Genomic DNA, 20,035 nt, shown 5'->3' with positions numbered 1-20,035 from the left:
CACGTCTTCCCCACAAAAGAACTGACGTTCCACACAGCAAACCACAACCAACCCAATAATGACTAATAGAACAAACCCCCCATCCCCAGGACACCATACTCCAGCATGACTTTATTTTCTCTGGAACTTCAGGTCCATCGGGTCCTCTTAAGGTTTGGATTGTCCACTCAGGTTTTGGCTCTTCCACTGGGCCCTTGACTCTGGTGTAGTGGGTCCACCCTTTTTCTCTTGTCCTTACAGATGTCTCAGTGGTTAGGAGCACTTGGAACAGGCCTTCCCACTCTGGTTGCAGTTTAGACTCTTTCCAGGACTTGATCAGGACCCATTCTCCTGGTTGGATACTGTGGACTGCAAATTCTAAGGGTGGTGTTTGTGCTAGAAGACCTTTATTTCTGGGAAAAGATGAAGAGGACAACCCCAGTATATATTCCAACACAGCCATACTTCCTAAGCATAAGATCATTCCTTGTTCATCCCAAATTTTTCCAAACCACTCCAAATGCATACTTCGAGTCTGTATAAATAGTACCCTTCTTTTTTTTTTATAATTGCAAGGCTTGATTTAAAGCATACAATTCACAGGTTTGAGCAGACCATGTGTTTGGTAGTCGCCCTGCCTCCTCTATATTTTGAGCTTCCCCATGTTCAAGATCTTGGTTCTCTGTTTCTGCTTTCCACATGAAGGTGGCTGGATTGAGGCAGGAATCAGTAGTTAATTGCCTCATATTTCAGAATCCTTGCATCTGTAAGCCACCTGCCTGCCCTTTGAGTTAGAATTGTTCTGACTTGGTAGGGGTGCTTACCACCAATGCTCCTCCAAAAGTTTACTTTCTGCTTTCCTGCACCAAAATAGCAGTGGCTGCAACTTGCCTGTACATAAACTGGCCATCCTCTGATTACTGGGTCTAATAGTTTAGACAAATAGGCCCCGGTTGTCACTTACCTCCCCAATTTTGAGTTAAGACTCCTAAAGCTGTTCCTCTACTCACAATTGCAAACAGATGGAAGGGCTTGTTTAGGGACGGTAAAGCCAACACGAGGGCAGTAATCAAACTTTGTTTTAAATTATGCACCAATTCTTCCTCATGAGGTCCCACTTTTAAATTTTTCAAGGGTTCTTGGTGGGACCTTAAGTTAAAAAAAAAACTTCCTGACTCCCCTATTCACCATCCCCAAATGTCATCAATGGAATAACTCTCTCTTCCCTCTGTAATTTAGGCCAATGCTGCATAAAATGCCCTGGCTCCCCACAATGGAAACATCCTCATTTCCATCTCTCTCCCTCTATTCTCCCAACCTCTGTGAGACTAGGCTGCAGCTGCCATAACCTAAAGATGAAGCAGGCAGGTAAGCAGAGAGGACAAAAGCCAGGAAACTTATCTATGAGATCCCCTCAGGGAGGTAGATAAGAAGGAAGCAAGTCCTTAAGGAACAAACAAAGGACCTGAACCAAAAAAAAAAGGAAGTTGGGCCTGAGCACATGGAAACCCTTACCCTAATCCCATCAACTTGTAAATCAACCCAGCAAGGACTTCTGGGGTCCCAAAGCCCGCCCACTCTGAGTCATCTGAGTCACCTTTGGATCCAGACTTGGCTGCTTCCATCCTCCCCAGCTAGTGCCTGGCAGCCTAGCTGGGAAGGACCTGGGTAAGTATGGATGAGCGCGTGTGTGTATGAGAAAGAGCAAATGTACCTTGCAACCAGTAAAGCCTTGCTGTTACTTCAAATTCACTGGGTGTATTACAAAGAACCTCTTGGGCCTCAGTGTTCGGCTGGAAGTGATTTGTGTGAATCCCTAATTATTTCCCAGCTGTTGACCAGGGCAGTGTGTCTGTCTGCTCCAGCCGCACCTATCTGGAAAACCCAGGTAGAAAGCAAGGGGGCTGACAAGATCCACGTGCCTCAACAGGCTGTGAGTGTGTGAGTGAGTGACCATAAGCTGAACCTGGAAGCAGCGTGTGTAACACCTCCCTTTTAACAAATCCTTTCTGAGCTTCTTTCAACAATTCTTCAAGTGGTTTCTCATTCCAAGCATCTATTTTCTGAATATCAGGCCATGCTTTGGTAACAAAATGGACTTTTAACAAACTTTGATTTACTGGGTCCTCTGAATTCATACTTCCTCTGGAAGTATATAAATATTTCCTCATTTGATCTCTCAGACACTGTAAAAACGCTGAGGGTGCCTCTCCTTTTTCCTGTTGTATCTCAAATACTTTATTAAAATTTTGAGACTTAGGCACAGCATTCCTTATGCCTTGAATCATATTTCTTAGATCTTTCATATTATTTCTCCCATTTGGATTGCTGTTATCCCAGTTAGGGTCCATACTTAGGAACTTCTGATCTCCTGCTACTATTCCCTCCCCTGGGGGATTTCTCCTATCCCCTTCCACAATAGCTGCATGTCTAATTAATCCCCTCTCTTCTCCTCTGAACAGAATACTCATAACAGATATCAACTAGGACCAAGTATATAAATTTGGTCCCAAAAACTGATCCAATGGTTCTGCCAATCCTACTGGATCCTCTATGAGATTCTTGATTTCCTTTTTAAAATTCCTTACTTCTGCAGCCACTTAAAGGGGCATTTACATATCCAATTTGCCCCTGTCCCATAGGTACTTCTCTTAAGGGACACATTTTATTTTTCTCAATGTTCTTACTTCCGGACCCCAGGGGGAAATTAATTAAATCCGTCTGGCATTGTCTTAACTCTTATTGCAATCTTGGATATGAAGGGGCCATTGCTGTTTCAGGTCTATCCACACTCTGCCCCTATTCCATAGGTACTTCTCTTAAGGGCCTTATAAGGGGAAGAGGTCCAGCCTCATAGTAATTTTCCTAAAGGGCCCTCTGGATCAATCTTAAATTCAGGGTTTTTCTGGATCCTCTTAACACATTTTCCTTACTCCAGCCTCCTTCCACAGTGCTTTACCACAAACGACAGTTTGCTAGGCACACATGTTGGTTACTGTGGACTGCTTTACCACAAACTACTAGGCACTCCCCCACAGTGCTTTACCATAGTTTGCTAGGCACTTCCCGGACCTGAAATCGCACCCTCTGTAGACCTTCTTCATGTTGCCCTCCTGTCTGAGCACCTCCAACAAACGTTGGATTCACCATTAGTGAGTTTAAGGGGCCCACTTTTACGGTTGCCGTTCACTGTTAGTCTCCCAGCATGCACTGGCTACTTTTAAAGACCAACCATTCCACTTCTACAGAGACTTACACACACACCGCTTCGCTTTCGCACTCTTTGCACTTTACCAGGATTTTCACCATCCCTAGGTGCATCTCACCATTCAGGTCCCTTCCCACAGGACTACCCAACCTCCCAACCGCCCAGGAGATACTTTCCTTTGCCGTTCGCAATTTTTCACCTGGGTTTGTGCACAAAGTTGCCTGGTTGATTTCTCCAAGGCTCTCTTTTCCAGGGGTCCCTTTACTTTACTTCTTCACCAACCTCTATTTAGCATCCTGGGATTCTTCACGGGTACCGGACCTGGAGCAAATCCTGTTGAAGGACTGCTGAACTCAGCAGGGCATGCCTTCCTTCTCTGGGGTGCCCCAGGCTACCCGAGACTGTTGGGATTCCAGACAAGCCCCCAACTGTGTGAAACAAGCACCACAAATCTCTCTGGGTTAGTCAGAAGTAAAGTTTATTGGAAGCGTTTGCAAAGGCTGGTGGGTTTCGTTGCAAATAAGAAGCCACACCCACATACACACTCCGGCCTAATTATATACATTCCCGATCGCAAGTCCCTCCCCTTTTCCCCATTGGCTAAGGTACTCAGGGTGTACAGTCTTTCTGGCCGCTCTATGATTTCTTCCTGGTCCCTCCCACCTCATCCATTGCAAGTCTATGGTAATTTGCTCAAGGTTTCAGCTAATTGCATTATACTGATAAAGACTGCCCCAGGTTAAATTAGTTTTTATTTACATTGTCCCACACAAAGAGACAACTTCCTCTCCATCTACCACTATTTGATAACCATAACACTTAAGACTACTTCCTTATCTCTCACACAGCTGCACTCTTAGTATGCTCAAGCTACTATTTGTCAATAATAACATATTTTATCCATCTCTCACATTATCTCACAATAGCCTTCTTTAATCTAGTGCATTCCCTGGGAATGGTGGGAGCTGTAGTTCCAATATTTCTGAAAGTCCACAAACTGGGGAAAGCTGGCCAAGCTACTGGGACAACAATCAGATCTAGTTAAATCTACCATACCAACCAGCATTTTCACTCCCCAAATACTTCCAACTCTTAGAAACAATCCCAGGATGTCTCACATTGTCCTCACACAGTCCCTTGGAACACAGGCTCAGCTTCCTCCCCATGATCATGAAAGCAGAGCATTGCTTTCTGAGAGCAAAAATGTCCACCAGTCAGGGCCACACACCCCTGCCCATCCTTCTTTCATCCTGCTGTTCCTTTTTGGGTGAGGAGGGGGAGAGCCCTATATCTGGGGGACAGGCATTGGCAGAAACCTAACTCCTCAAATTGCACAACAAAGACTTTGCTGAAGAGAATTGGTTTGGCCCAAGGATGATGTTGTGAGAGCAAAGGAGTCTGATATGACTTCAGGAGCAGCTTCTTAGCTCTGTGAGAGGTGCCCTTAGTTCTTTTTAAAGTATGCTAGTATTTAAAATTTCCCCTTTAGTACAGAGTGAACAATCTGTGGGAACTTTGTGGCTCTTCGATGTGCCCTATAGCAAAATTTAAAGAGCCGTGCCTGAGATAACTAAACTGACGACAAAGCCTGCCACTGACTTGATGACCTGCTGCAGCAAATCTCCCCTCACATCATAATAATGTAACATCATAGTAATGTAATAGTAATGAAAACATTTTGCTAGTTTCTCATTCAAACCTTGTGGACCTCCTGAAAGACATTGCCCCATTTCTTCTGGAAGCCCATAACACAACAGATGACAAATTCATTGCAATCTGAATGGACTTCACCGTCTTTTGATTGAAGTTCCTTGTTAAGTTTTTATGACCTACTCAACCCTGACCAAACTGGAGGTGCATACAGATTTTCTCACCAGTTGGCAATTCACAAACTGGGATTCTTAGACTGATGCTCTCAAAGACAGATTTGAACAGCTGTCATATTTCTTCCAAATCTTTTTCAAATGTTTTTGAAATCATTCTCTGTCTCTCTGAGAACTGTGAACTTTTCATAAAGTACAGGTTAATTATCTCTAACTTTGGGCTACAGAAAATAAACTTGCGTGCTATTACTTCCCCCAACTTGTCAGAGGATTGAAAAATTACCCTTTGCAGGGGTAATTTTTCTCATGGGCACTGACATTTTTATATCTCTATTTACATCTGAACAACTTAAGAATAAAAGAAGGACCCAGAAAATTAATTCAAGTCTTTAAAGCAGCATTAGGAAACTAAAATTGATGGCCACATCACGAACACACTTGGACCCAAGTTTCTTCTTGCAATGTACTTGCAAAACTTAATAATACTTTTTCCTTCATTGGCTGGTAAATCCACATGGGAATGCACTGGGTTAAATAAAGAAATTACCTTTTGGCCCTGATTTCATATAGTTGGATTGTTTTAAGAGTTACTGGAGCAGTCCTACCTGGTGGTCAGAACATTCTTACTCCACATGGTTCCATTAAGAGTTGGACTACTCTTCCAAGGGCCATGTTGGACAGGGACAGTGGAAACTAGGAAAGGGGGTAAAAAAAATCAAGTTGGTAACTATAACTGTGTGGTCAAAGGCTGGCTTTGAGTAGTCACGAACTCCCCCTAACCTATGTCATAGGAGTGTAGACAGAATAAAACCTCACAGTATATTGTTTTCTTTGGATTTCTTTTTTAAAAATTGCAGTAGAATTCTTTAAAGAATACAATGGCACAGTATAGAGTTTTCTTCGCATTTCTCTTTTAAAATTCGCAGTAGAATGTTTGAAAAAGAATAAAATGGCACAGGAAAAGGACTGTGTACTGTAGGCCGTCTTGAGCATATTAGCAGTAGAGTAGGATACACATAAAAAACTACATGTTAAACATTTATTTGCAATTGAAAGTTATTGCTTTATATCAGTGTTGTCCAAACTTGGCCGCTTTAAGATGAGTGGACTTCAACTCCCATGCTGGCTGGGGAATTCTGGGAGTTGAAATCCACTCATCTTAAAGCGACCAAGTTTGGACAACACTGATTTATATATTAGGGGGCATGCCAACTCCAGCAGGCATGCTCATAAGGCTGTTTATGTTATTTTTGAAACGAGAAAGAAAATACAATTAAAATGTTAGTGCGAACAAACGGAATGAACATTTGTTCATTAGAGTAAAGCCACTGCCAACCCCGCCCCCCTGCACATAACACATGTAAATGTAAAAAGGGGATTTTTTGACCTCCTCCCTGTAGACACCCCAGTACCACCTTTAGCTTCACCATCTGCAGCCTCTCAGGTCCTGCTAAGTCAGTGTTGTCCAAACCTGGCCACTTTAAGATGAGTGGACTTCAACTCCCAGAATTCCCCACCCAGCATGACTGGCTGGGGAATTCTGGGAGTTGAAGTCCACTCATCTTAAAGTGGCCAAGTTTGGACAACACTGTGCTAAGTACAAACTAGGATATGCTCAGGAGTTGAGCCTTCTCCACCAGCACATATGGGCATGGGTCACAAGGCTGTATATCTAAACCTTTAGGTCAGTAGGCTTTCAATCCCAAAGAGAAAAAGGAAACAAAACTTTCATATAAATCCAGATCAAAAGGACCTCAAAAGAACAGAGAAAGTGGGCATAAACCAAACCGCAAGGAAAACAAGTGATAACTTTTTATGAGGGGAAAAGCACAGGGGAAAAAAAAGGAGCAAAGACACTTAGCACAACTAGAAGGCTTTAAGCTACGTTAAAGACCCAAACGCAAAGCATGGCCACAGAACTGCATCAGACTGACCAGCAGGAACAGAGTCACCTGGGGATTGCGCATAGAAGAGGCCAAAGTGGAGCAAGCACGTGAAGAGAGTCATGTGCGTCAGAAAGTGGATCGTAATTCAGATCTCCAAAGCCAACCATCTCCTTGCCTGACGACATGAGAGTTTTGTGGTGGAACGCTCCGTTTGGCTTCCACTAGATCAAAGATCCATGTAGCCCCCAAATCTCCACAATTGTGGTATAATTTGTTCATTCAGACTTCCTTTATGCATTAGCAGGACTCATGGGAAACTCGAATAATGTTTGGTGACAAAGATCTGAAGAAATTCACAATTCCCCCTCGCTCCCTGCTCTTTGCCTTCAATGCCTATTTCATAGCGGGCAGCTTAACTGCCTGCCCAGACAGGTTGGATCTGTGCCTTTTTCTCTGTTGACAGAATCAGCAGTTGAAAGGTGAAATGTTGGCCATTTCTCTGTTGTTGCTGCTGTTGTTGTTTTTTCAATGGGGAAATTGATCAAAGTTCTGCCAAGGTTCCCCTTCGAGACCAAGGGACTGGAAGCAGTACAATCCTGTGGCGGTTGCTGATTTTTTAACCAGTCCACAGAAGAAGTCCATGGAAGGGAAAGCAGGAGGCACTTGTTTTCCTGGCAGTGGCATCTGCAGGGGAGGAGACAAAATCAACTAGGTGGTAGATGGAGTGTCACACTGCAAGCCCTGCCCTCTTGCAACATGCATGTGATGTCAACACATGCACAAAAAGGAGAAGGCCTGCCTTGCAGTGCCCCATCTGCCATCTTGCTGATTTTGATCTCACTCCCCCCCCCCCAAAATCACCATTTCCTGGCATGGATGGGAGGGGAAAAGAAGCAGGGGACTCCACCAGTCGGGGGCCACGTTAACTGTGATCCAAACAGATCACCAGGCCAGCACCTGACCAAGATGGAGGCAGGGATTGAAATCTAGAAAAGGCATTTCTGATTTTTGAGCTTCCCTCCCAGCAATCTTCTACTGTACTTCAAGTCTGGGTCTGTTAATCAAATTGCAAAATATTCTACTATTTTTTCTGTGTTTTTAAGATTGGGAAGTCTTTCTCGCCCAGTCACTGATCATGTCCATCTTTCCATCTATTCAACTCTTTCTCCTTCTACTTTACTGCAGAAGTCCTTGAGGTCCATGAACTTCTAGAAGCAATTTCTTAAAGCCGTTTCTTCGGAAATGTTCGGGTGAATGAAATCCAATCATGACATCACTCTTTAGGCTGTGTAGTAAGCATTCATGTGCTCATGGCAGGTAGTATCCATCAAAGGTCAGCTCTAGCAGCTGGAGCTGTATATTTGGGGGCAAGCTCCTTAATAAGGTTCACAAAGTCTGTTTTTTCAGCACAAGCTCTGCAAATTTCTCCCCAGCTATCCAGGATCTTTCTCAGCTCAGCCACTCTCATCTTGGATAGATCTACTGAAGTTAAATCAAGTTGTCTTTCTGTAAAAGCAGATAATCCAAGTCAGATATCTACATCTATATCTGTATACCAAACCAGCCTATAACAACGGAGCCATCCTCCATGGTGTTTCCTCAAAATTTGACATTTATTTCTGAACATAAAAGTTTTACTAAGTTTTCATGGTGCATTTCAGCTAATGAGGTTACCTAACCTGGTAATGGAAGCAACCAAGTCAGAGGACACCAAGAACCTATCAGGACTCTCAGCTGGTGATCAGTTTGGAGGCCTGGTGGGTACAGGGGAAGCAGATAGCTGGGATGATCCAGACTTTCTCCCTGTTCCAAATAGGATGGCCCCAGATAACCCAGGGACTGGAGGGAAGGGGGGGGGGGGGGGTTGCATGAGCCTACAGTGACCAATCCCTCCCTCCCAGAAGTCATCTAATTGCAACACTGATGCAATTGGTTGGAGGACATTGACTGAGGACCCAGCAGAAAAAAAGGAGTTGGAAGATGCTTGTGTCATCCTTAGGGTCAAGTGGAAAAGGCTGCACAGATCCTGTTTTCTTCTTTTAATTCATTGGCACAGCTTCTAATTCTTTTTGTATATCTTTTGGCATTATGGGGAAGAAAGCTTTCTGGTCACCATTCTTTGACTAGTACACATCTTTATAAACTTTTATCCTTTGGTCATTCCATTTCTATGTTTTGAATGCAGGAAGCCTCAAATGATGTGGTGTCTGCTAATATGGAAATAATTAATAATATGACTCTCTACACACACAGCCACACAAATTGTTCTAATTCTCTTTTTCTTTTTTGTGTGCAGTTTGGTTAACATTCTTAATGTGAAATGCCAAATCCTGTGGAAAACTTCAGATCCACTCAAGCAGTCTTGGATTCCCGCCTTAAAGTTCATTGCGTTTATGTTTCTGCACTGAAAATGTGAGCGTGGCTAATATTTGGACCCCAGTCTGTGTGCAGCTGTTTAGAATTTTGCTAATACGTAAGTAGAATCACTAATCTCTCTCTCTCTCTCTCTCTCTCTCTCACACACACACACACACACACACACACACACATTAAAAAAATGCAAACCTAAGATGTCTTAAATGTATAGTATGCTTCTAAATTCCTGTCAACCCAGCAGTTCGAAAACTCACATGAGTAGATAAATGGGTACTCTCACTCCAGTGGGAGGAAAAATGCTGGCGGCGCCTTGCAAAAGGAGTCAGGAGCAGTTGCCGGTAAGCGCGAAACTGCGCTCGCCCGAAAAGGGCGCAAAGCAACGGAAACCCCGCCTCCTGCGCTCGCCAGCTGGGCTCTGCTCTAGGAAGGAGGCTCTGGCAAACCACTTCCGAAACACCTTGCCTTGAAAACTGCAAGGACTCGTCCAAGCAGTCACTGCAGAGTTGGTAACGACTGAGCGCAGATTAAAAAAAAAAAAATGCTTCTAAAGGAAACACATACATGGCAGATGAGGATAGCTGTGTGGTTGCAAACTGACAGCAGATATAGAAATCTTCCAGACAGTGATGTACTTGTGGCACTGTTGTCTCTTTCACAATCACAATCTTATAATGCTGTTGTGATATCTTTGCAATCACAATGCACTTCTGCATGAGTAGTTTAATGAGTGAATAAGGAAGGGATGTTAGTAATGTCTCAGCAACTATCAGAATGGTCTATACCAGTGTTTCTCAACCTTAACAATTTTAAGATGTGTGGACTTCAACTTCCAGAATTCATCTAGCCAGAGTGGTTGGGGGAATTCTGGGAGTTGAATTCCACACATCTTAAAGTTGCTGAGGTTGAGAAACACTGGTCTATACAATTCATCTCCCTGTAAGCTCTCAGAGCAGAGAGATATGGACATGATACGCCCCAACACACAGGATTTTACATTGCTTCCATCCCCACCCTTTTAGAATAACATCTGGCTAACTACATCTAGCGACCTACCCAAGGACTTCTGGGCTCCAATTGCAATGATGTGTAATGATGCAAGTTAGAAGGTACCTGAATGAGAATTGGTAGCATTGGCAGCATTATGGGTTGCTGGTGATTAGAAAGTCATAACTATTGCCATGGTTAGCGGGAAACTTTCAAGGTTGTTTAATGCCTTTGATTTCCTTTCTTAAACAACAGATTTTCTGTTTATGTTCCTTTTGTTCAAGCCACCTCTGGGACTTTTCCCCCAGACAATGGGCAATTATAAATATGGTGTATGGGAGAGAAGGGACATTAGCAATTAATGTTTTTGTTTCCATGGGGTGAAGGGAAAAGGATGTTGTTGAAGGCATGAACCCAGTGGAATCCAAGGGGGGTCCAATGATCTAAGTTTTGTGGTTTGTTTAAGGATTTTGAAATTTGAGTCAGGATAGTATCAGTTGGAAAAGGGTGATGATGTTTAAAAATGAAGCTGCTGTAAATAATTACTATTACTTAATAGTTCAACCATGTTATTAACATTTAAATTATCCTATTGATTTTCATGAAGACAGATATTTCTTTAAAGGGCAGGATAAGCCTTTTTTTGTGACACACTTTTATGTCTTTTTATTAACAGGTGGAGCGTTGATCACACTGTCAAAGCCGCCATGATGACTTTTTGAGGAGATCCCTGGGAGCACTGATTAGTTGGCATTTCTCTGGACTCATGTCCAGGCCAGAAAGAGCAAACAGTGATTACATGATGGTTCCCAGTGTTACTCACAAACATAAAATCATGACTGCATATAAAACCCCATGTCTTTAGGAAATCAGGATTGTCCCAGGAGGAGTAACAAGTAGCAAATACTGTGCAAAGTGCTGAAAAGTTCTTAATCACATGTTTAACTGCCTACATTTGTTCTGCATGTTGATTTCATCATACCGTATTTGAGTTCACAGATCTGAATATCGACTTTCTTCAGCTTCTCGCAGATTTTTGTCACAGGGACATGACCACTCATTGGACGACTGACTTCACTAATGATCTTGCTAGCTGCATCTCCTGTAGCCCCAAGGTAATAGCACTACGAAAAATAACACAAATGTAAAGTTATTGCTTAGGGACCAAGGCATCTCTCTTCTCGTCCCTAAGTTTTCATAGCTGGAAGTCTTTGAACCAAATTATCTCAAGGGCTTGGAAACTACACAGGGATGGGTCTCATTAGTGGTTGGATAGGAGACAACTTCAGAAGACTAGAAGACCAGGGGTGTAAGTTCAAACAAAAATATTGGATAACCACCACCACCCCCACACACACACACACAGAGAAGGAAATTGCAAATCAGTTCTGTAGTATTGTCAAGAAAACTGCATGTTGGGTCGATGAATTTACTAGGGGTCAACATTGACTTGAAGGACACAAACTTTTATCTAAACTGTGCTTAGAAGGAGAGAGGAGGTCATACCAAGCGGTTTTCTTTGCCTTTTGTATTCATGCAAGTCTTAATTAATTCCTCTTCTATAGATGCCATGGAGAAATCAGAATGTTTTTCTTTCAGAGAACTGTAAAATCTTTCCAAAAAATCTTGACACACTGTAAAAAGAAGAAAAAGTGAAAAGGTAAACACACATAACACACAAAATGTGTAAGTTAAACAAATAGGTCACCAAAACCCTCCAACATTGACTTGAAGGATAGAATTCATTAGTATTTCATAAAATGAAAACAACTATTTTCACACATAAAAAATAAAATTCTGAACTCATTTTATGTTGAACCTTCCTTCCTTCCTTCCTTCCTTCCTTCCTTCCTTCCTTCCTTCCTTCCTTCCTTCCTTCCTTCCTTCCTTCCATCCATGGCATGACATTATCATATGCTTGCAGTTGTATTATATCACACACCTGCAGGCATAGGCCATTTCCCCACCTGTACCTAACAGCAGCACAAACATATAGAGGTAACATTTTTTTTTCTGCCATGTCCCCATGATGTTGTCTTCATCTCATTCCTGAGTCCATGAATGAGAAGGCATAAGTCATGCTTACAATAGCTGCATCTGGTGATTACAGCAGTCTTCCTCTTTTATTCCAGCACCTTGCAAGGGGAGCTTCTAAAAATGGTTACCTTTGTCACCTATGACCTTGGAGGGAAGCTGGTTGAACACAATGATTTGAAACAGAGACAAAACAGGCAAGGTAAGAATTGACAGTGGGAGCAGCCAGCATAATTTTCTAGGCTGGGGGACAATAGTACTTCTCCTAGCACTGGGGAAAGGTCTGTAGAAACTGGGTCTGTTTTCCTTTGAGACAACTCTGCAATGACCATAGAAGACCAGGACTGAACATTGCTCAGTAATAGCTAATCGATGAATCTGGAACCAAATTGGTCCGTTCAGTGGGCAAATTCTGGAGAAAGTCCATCTTTGGCTCTGGTCAGAGTTATGCTCCACTGTGCAGAACAAATTCACAATTTGGAGTCTGGAAGAGCAGGTGGAAACCTTTGTACAGCTTTCATCTTGTGCACGAGTCATGGCCACTCCTGGAACAGGAGGCTTTGTTAATGGTCATTTATGCCCTTGTCACCTCACATCTGGACTATTGCAACTCATCTAATGGGGCTGTCCCTGAAGACCATCTAGAAGTTGCAGTGGCCTGGGTAGTAATAGACTTAGTTCAGTTTACCCATGTAACACGTCTATTGCAAGAACTGTATTGGTTACTCAAAGGCTTCTGGATGCAGTTAAAGGTATTGATTGTTATCTTTAGAGACCTTTAGTATTTACAACTTGGCTACCTTCAAGACTACCTGCTCCATGTAGATTCTGGCCATCCAGTGAAATCTGGGATGTATGCTATGGGTCCCACCTCCAAAGGAATGCAGACATCAGAGACCCTGAGATAAGCCTTCTCTGTGGTGCTCCTTTCACCTCCCAGAATAGCCCATCGTCAGAAATAAGATGGCCCCATCCCTATTAGTGTTCTGAAAGACAGTTGAAGATCTGACTCTTCTGGAGGCTGTTTTGGGGATGGAGTGAAGTGGTACTAGGATATTGGTTGAGGATGAAAGGTTATAATGATGGTTTACTGTGTCATGATCTGTTGTATATGTTTTTAATTAAATTGCTGCATGGAGGCATTGTTAGCCACTCAGAGTCTGATTGGAGCAGTGTAGAAACCTAAGTAAAGCAATCAATCAAACAACCGATCAATCAAATGATTTCCTAGAACCCTAGAACAAGTGAGGGAGTTGTCTGAAAAATGTTTAGCTTTCAGGCTTAGAGGTTTAAGCGATTTAGTGGCGGAAATGCTTTTTAAAAACATATTTATATTTACAGGCTGTTGTTCCATTGAAGGCCAGCCTTTCAAACCAGTTTATGGAATACATCCAAAAGGATGTGATTCCTCATAAAATGACATGACTCCAGTTCCTGCACATATAAACTTTTTTCCTTAAAATAATGGTATAGTTCAGCATTTTCTTCATAAATGTGAGAGATCTCAGTGATTATTAGACATGTTCATTCCTCCATGGTGAAGACCAAAAACAGCCAAAAATCCCAGAATCCATCAGGCAAGAGTCTTTCAAATACCTTGCAATAACTTTCTAGTCAGTTGGTGACTTTTCAATATTGATTAACAAAGCTGGAGAAGCTGGTTGGGTTCTGATTCCCAATGGAATGAAGATACAGTACTTTCCTTTGGAAGGTCTCCATGAGCATGTCACTAATTGACAGCGGCAGCTGCTATGTGTCAGAAGAAATATTGGGAAAGCATTGCATTGTTACCATTTGTGTAATTGATGCAATATATTCACATATTATACAGTAATGGCTCCTTCAAAGTGAGTTGGAGTCCTGGTGACTTTCATGGGCATGTTCTTGGCCACAATATTAGAACTGTCACAAACTGTCCTACGCACTGGATAGTTTCAGAAGATCTGTGGGTGAATCTAAACAGGCATTTCCTGGCAAAAACCTTTGATGGGGACAGTAGGAATAAGACAAGGCTAAGAGTGATACTGAAGTGAGAAGTGGCTGGGAAGACAGAGAAAGAGGTGGGCAAGCCAGCTGGATATGAGTGCCCACCTGAAGAGGTGATCTTCCTCTTAGTCTCGTTCTCCAGTGTCCATACTTACATCCATCACTATTTATTTACCCATCTCACAAAGTGAGCTCAATGCCACATTTATGCTGCAAGAAATGTTTAGATGTTTAGACACCCCAGAACATGGTTGCATTTCCTGCAATCATGAGACTGAAATCAGATCCCATATCCCAAATAGATTTATATTCAAAGTTGATAAATTTGGAGGCATAGCAATTTGGTGTATTCTTGCTGTAATCAAAAACAGCAGCTCTGTGATATCTGATTAAGACCTACACATGCTAATAATTTTTGTAGGAAAACTGCAAGGCTATCGTTCTTAATCTGGTAATGTTATGATGCCTTTATGCCACCTACAGGAAACACAAATGCACTTTAAAATTCAGGATACAACACGGAGACCACATTTCCATATCCCCTAACTTCAGTTTGGGGATGCCCTATCAGAGCCTTCCTTTTGCTCCCCCTGCCTGTAACTAAGGCAAGCTAACTTCATGTTCTTCTGACCTAAAGCTGAAGTAGTATTTTCATGAGTATCCGGAGGGTATGGTCAAAAAAGTCAGTGGTGACCACAAGGGTGTGACACTGTGATCAGAAGATCTGCCCGTTTTTTATGTGCAGTGCACCTAAAAAATGGACATAGCTTCAGTCACAGTCAGGGCCACCATCCTGGCTCTTTTGACCATACTCTGTGGACACCCTGGTGTTGGAAAACACCAGGGTGTCCACAGAGTATGGTCAAAAGAGCCAGGATGGTGGCCCTGACTGTGACTGAAGCTATGTCCATTTTGCTATTGGCATGATAGGTGGCCCTTAGGGGCCAAAAAGGTGACAAGAGATGATGCAACAGGGGTGAGGACTCTTGTTCCTTTTTTGCCTGCCACTAGTGATAACATCTCATGTCCAAAATGATTTTGGCTGTCACAGACATTGAAGAGCATGAGCAGGTTCTGCAAACTCTTATTAAGAACTCAATTGCATGAATATTGCAGAGGTATATTATATAGAACACAATTGAAGATGGCCTTGTTGTGATTATGGAGGGCAAAAAAGGAACACAACAAAACTCACAGGTGGGCAAAAAGGGAACAAGGGTGGGATCTGCCTAGCTTCTGTTGGGTATTTCTGGTGGTGCAGGCACCTCATACCTTCCTTTTGTGATTGCATGCAGGTGGTAGTGGCTGCAGGGTGGGTCACATAGTAGGGGAGAATATGACCGTTTGAAGTTATACTTACTCTGCCCTCCCAGATCCTCCACAAGGTGTGTCAGCAAGCATGTGGAAAGATTGTGTAGGGGTTCTTCAGCTTTATAGGGGACCACCCACTGGGGCCTCCATCACCCAAACCCTCTGCATTGGGCACTGCAGGCAGGTACTTCCTGGTGAATCAGGCTGGTTTTAAGCGCGTAACAGTTTCACATGTCCATTTCCCAATACAGTATTTAATTAATTGTTAATGGTTAATTGCTACATGCAATTGCTGTATGGAACTGCAGAGCTTGTAGTTATAAATAGCAGAGCTGCCCCACGCAGCAAGCGTGCATTATCGCTCAGCGTTTGTAAAATAGTTCCTTGATCCATAGCCATGCAGGTTTTCTCAATAGTCTGTCTTAATGGAGCCTCCTTCCTTGCAACTTGGGTTAGTATTGTACTAATTCACACATTACACTAAGCCCCCTACATTTTGGATTTAATGCATTGTCTGAATCCAGCAATTATGGCTTGTAAACCATGGCTTATCAATTAAAGTGATGAACAGGTAACTACGACTTATTCTAGAAACCATGGCTTAGCATGATGTGCCATTAAGGTCACTGGATTCAACTTGTCTTTAGAAGGAAACATTTTAATAACAATAACTCTCCCCCAGTCCCATAGTCTTTGCAGATTGTTTGCGTAATACATTTATCCATGGTTACTAGAGTTATGACTTACTGAATTTGCACAATATACTGAACCATAAACCAAGTACATGGGCTCAGTCTGCATTATATGCAAAATTAAAATGTGATTTGTTAATTGGTTGGTGGTTTATGTTGTTGTCCAAACAGAACTGTAACAAGTTTCCCCCTCTTTTCCCACCATGCTTAAGAATAGCATGATTGATAGATGGATTTAAGAAATCGGTACAAAGTCCCACCAAAAAGTGCCTTTTCACATCTTCCTAAACCTTCCATCAAAGACGTTTGGGGGAACTAAAGATGATCCAAATTTGATTTCCAGCAACAGCCAGCCATGGCATGCCCTCAGTGAATTAACAGCTGCACAAAGCTACTATGGATGCCATTCCCAGCACGGCCTGCAGATTCAACTGTGTGTTTTGACTCTAGGCTGAACAGGAGATGTGGATGAGATTCTGCTTCAGGGCCTGGAGACTCTCAGGGTCTGGATGGGAGGACAGACTCCAACTCAGTCCTAACAAGGAAGGGCTGTGGGTACAAGGAGCCTCTGATTCCAGAGGTATTTCGTGTTTGACCCTGCACAGGGTTGTGTAGGGAATTCAGAGTTCCTCATAGAGTGTTGGTTGAAAACCTGGGAATCCGCCTTTAAGCTCCTGCTTAAAAAACACAGCTGGCCACGATGGTGAAGAGACCCTTTGTGCAGTTACAGCCTTTTCTGGATCAGGAGATCTTCCTCACTGCACTCAGGCATTACTCACCTCCCATCTGGATTACTGCAACGCACTATATCTGGCATTGCCCATGAAGACCACTTGTATGCCTCAGCTGGTTCCAAATGTGGTACCTCAAGCAGTTATGGGCACCACTTGGTTTGCCCGCGTATCGTCTCTGCTTTGAGTGCTACACTGGTTCCCACAGTGCTTTCAAGCGAAATTTAAGGGGCTGGTCATCACCTTCAGGGTTCAGGACCTGAGAATCGATGAAGCCACCTACTTCCAATCTTTTCTGCCCATCCATGAAGATCTGAAAGAGAAGACTCTTCCTGGAGTCCGTCCCTTAGGAAATGTCATCTGCAGAGACCTTAGGTCACTGCTGTCCCCTCCTTCAGAACAGCATTTCCCCCAAATCAGACAAACTGCAGCTCTTTTGGCTTCTGCAAAGCTGTTAAGAAGGGTGTCCAAAACAAAGGTCTTTGGTATCAAAATGGCAAGTGTAACAATTGAAACCCTGCCTCTTCTGATATGCGTGTGATGTGTGCAACCCATGTTAAAAAGGGGCAAGGCTTGGCCAGTTGTGCCCACCATTTTGTACCACATGACCATCACTGCAGACCTGACTTTTACAGCAGATCTTTGGGGTTTGAAGGTTTGGATTTCTCTTGATCCCTCCTGGTGGGTGAATGCTTATAACTGCAAGTTAATCCTTAGTGTTGGGACTGTTGTTGTTATGGAGATATTAGTACATTGTTTTAACTTAGCATTGGTTGTATGTCTGCAAAAGCTTAAAATCATGCAGAACAGTATATAAGCCTAGTAGATAAGTAATATACAGTTAGATCCTTTATTTCACATACAGGTAGTCTTTACTTAGTGACTGCCTCGGACAGTGATCGTTTGCAGTTATGATGGTGCTGGAAAAGTAATTTCGCAACCAATGCCCACATTTACTTTTGCAGCATCATTCCGAGACATGTATTTGCCATTAGAGTTAGTTAGTATGCATTGTCCTGTGCAAAATGATAACCACAGGTGCAATCACGTGATTGTTCATTTAGCGACTGCTTCACTTAATGACCAATTATCATTAAGTCCTAATTGTGGTTGCTAAAGACAACTACCTGTACTCTCATTTGTGGCATGAACACAATCCCTCCAACATGCAGTTGTTCTTCTAATTTCTTGGTGATGAAGAAACTCTTCTTTTCTATGGGCCCTTCCATGCACAGCATTAGTACTACTTCCAGATTAATTCTGCACCACCCATGTGATGATATGGCATCTTTATTATTGGAAAGTAGAACTGATTAATTCTTACAATTGGAGGCAGATGGTTCTCCATCAGCACAAACTCTTGCCTTGTCCTGCTTCAGTTCCCAGCACTTCCTTGTTTACACCGGGAATCTAGGGCCATGGCGCTATAACATCCTTTCATTACACTTTTTAATAGAGAGCACCAACTCAGAAAGGACAGTCTCTTACTGGCTCAATTTGAGGTGCTCCCAATCTTGACTTAGAACAGTGTTTCTCAACCATGGCAACTTCAAGATGTATGGACTTCAACTTCCAGAATTCTGGAAGTTGCCAAGGTTGAGAAACATTGACTTAAAATATAAAATTCCACTTTAGAATTTTATCAGTGCTACTGCTTTAAAATCATTAACGGGAATAAACTTCAGCCTGGATTCATGCTCTGTCAATGTAAAATCTCCCTTAAGTGGAACACCTTTATTATGGAATATGAACTGGCTTGCCACTGCCTTCTTCCAAAAATCTTTTTCAACTTTCCAGCCTGACTTCCAGGGATTTCCAAGGATCTCCCATCCAAGTATTAACCTGTTAGGAAAGAAGTAACTAGTGATTCTCAGACATGCCAAGGAATCCCAGCTATCCTCTGTGATCTTGAAGAGAACATAAAGCAGTGTTTCTCAACCTTAGCAACTTTTAAGATGTTGGGACTTCAGCTCCCAGAATTCCCCAGCTAGCATCCCAACATCTTAAAAATTACTAAGGTTGAGAAACACTGATGCAAAATGTCTGTTAACTCAGAAAGTCTACACATCTTAAAGTTGCCATGTTTGAAAAACACTGAAATACACCAGTTTCACAATAAGAAGCTGAGGGTCAGGAGAGCTCAGATTTGCAATCAAGTCTGGCTGAAGGTCAATTTTTCCCCAAGATCAGTGCAAGGCAATGTTGCCTGCAATATAGGACTGTTGTGTGAACAATAAGCTTTGCAAGATGAAGAATGGCTGCATATGAACAAACGTGCCTTCAAGATTGTGAGTTATTGGTGGAAGGAATATTGAACTAATCTTGAAAAAGTAGTGCACTAAGGGCTATCCTGGTGAGTCCCTTATTGTGAAAATCAGCATTACTGCAAGAAGCCAGAGCAATTTTTCAACCTTGGCAACTTCAAGATGAGTGGAACTCCTAGAATTCCCCAGCCAGAAGTCCACATATCTTCACGTGGCCAAGGTTGAGAAACACTGGGCACCACAACAAGAGGCAAAGATGATGTGAATCAGCACTTGCAAGCGTGCAAAAACGAAAGGCTGTGCGAATAAGTTATCTCTGGAAGGCACAGAATTATCCTGTGAATGAGTACGCAGGTTAAATTAAAAACCCAACAACACACACTGCCACGCGGTTTGCAAAAACGGCGTCTCTCTTCAGCTGGGGAGGGGAACCGCCGCGCACCCAGCCGGACGCTGGACCCCCAGCAAACAAGGAGGCGGGTGCAAGCATGCCATGCTCTGATTAACAACATGCCCGGCCAGCTAATTATAGCAGCAGGAGGGAGGCCATCTTGCGCACAGCACCCGCACGCGGGGCAACGCACGCCTGGGTCGTCCTCACCTTCGCACCGGGCTTCGGCGCCCCCAGGCGCAGGAGGCGCCCCCGCAGCCCCAGGGCTTACGCAGAGCGCCGCCACCAGCAGGGCTGCTAAAAAGCAACGGCGCGGCGGCCGGCCAAGCCCCCTTCGCCGCGACATGTTTGCAAGGCAGCGCAACGCAGC

General features: G+C 43.1%; 1 protein-coding gene across 1 annotated transcript; it reads right to left on the bottom strand.

Moving 5' to 3' along the window:
- Nucleotides 1-6,804: 6,804 nt before the first annotated feature.
- CDNF (cerebral dopamine neurotrophic factor) lies at nucleotides 6,805-20,020 on the bottom strand. The gene is made up of 4 exons (XM_007429920.4): nucleotides 19,876-20,020; nucleotides 11,763-11,890; nucleotides 11,239-11,380; nucleotides 6,805-8,402 (listed from the first exon to the last, which is right to left on the bottom strand). The coding sequence occupies exons 1-4, from the start codon at nucleotides 20,009-20,011 to the stop codon at nucleotides 8,224-8,226; spliced, it is 585 nt and encodes a 194-aa protein (XP_007429982.2). The 5' UTR covers nucleotides 20,012-20,020; the 3' UTR covers nucleotides 6,805-8,223.
- Nucleotides 20,021-20,035: the final 15 nt, after the last annotated feature.

The sequence above is a fragment of the Python bivittatus genome, unplaced genomic scaffold (assembly GCF_059951505.1).
Source record: "Python bivittatus isolate LINGU-HERP-01145 unplaced genomic scaffold, Pbiv_v1 ctg000120_np1212, whole genome shotgun sequence".
Classification (NCBI taxonomy): domain Eukaryota; kingdom Metazoa; phylum Chordata; class Lepidosauria; order Squamata; family Pythonidae; genus Python; species Python bivittatus.
This window is presented reverse-complemented; position numbering and strand designations above follow the sequence as displayed.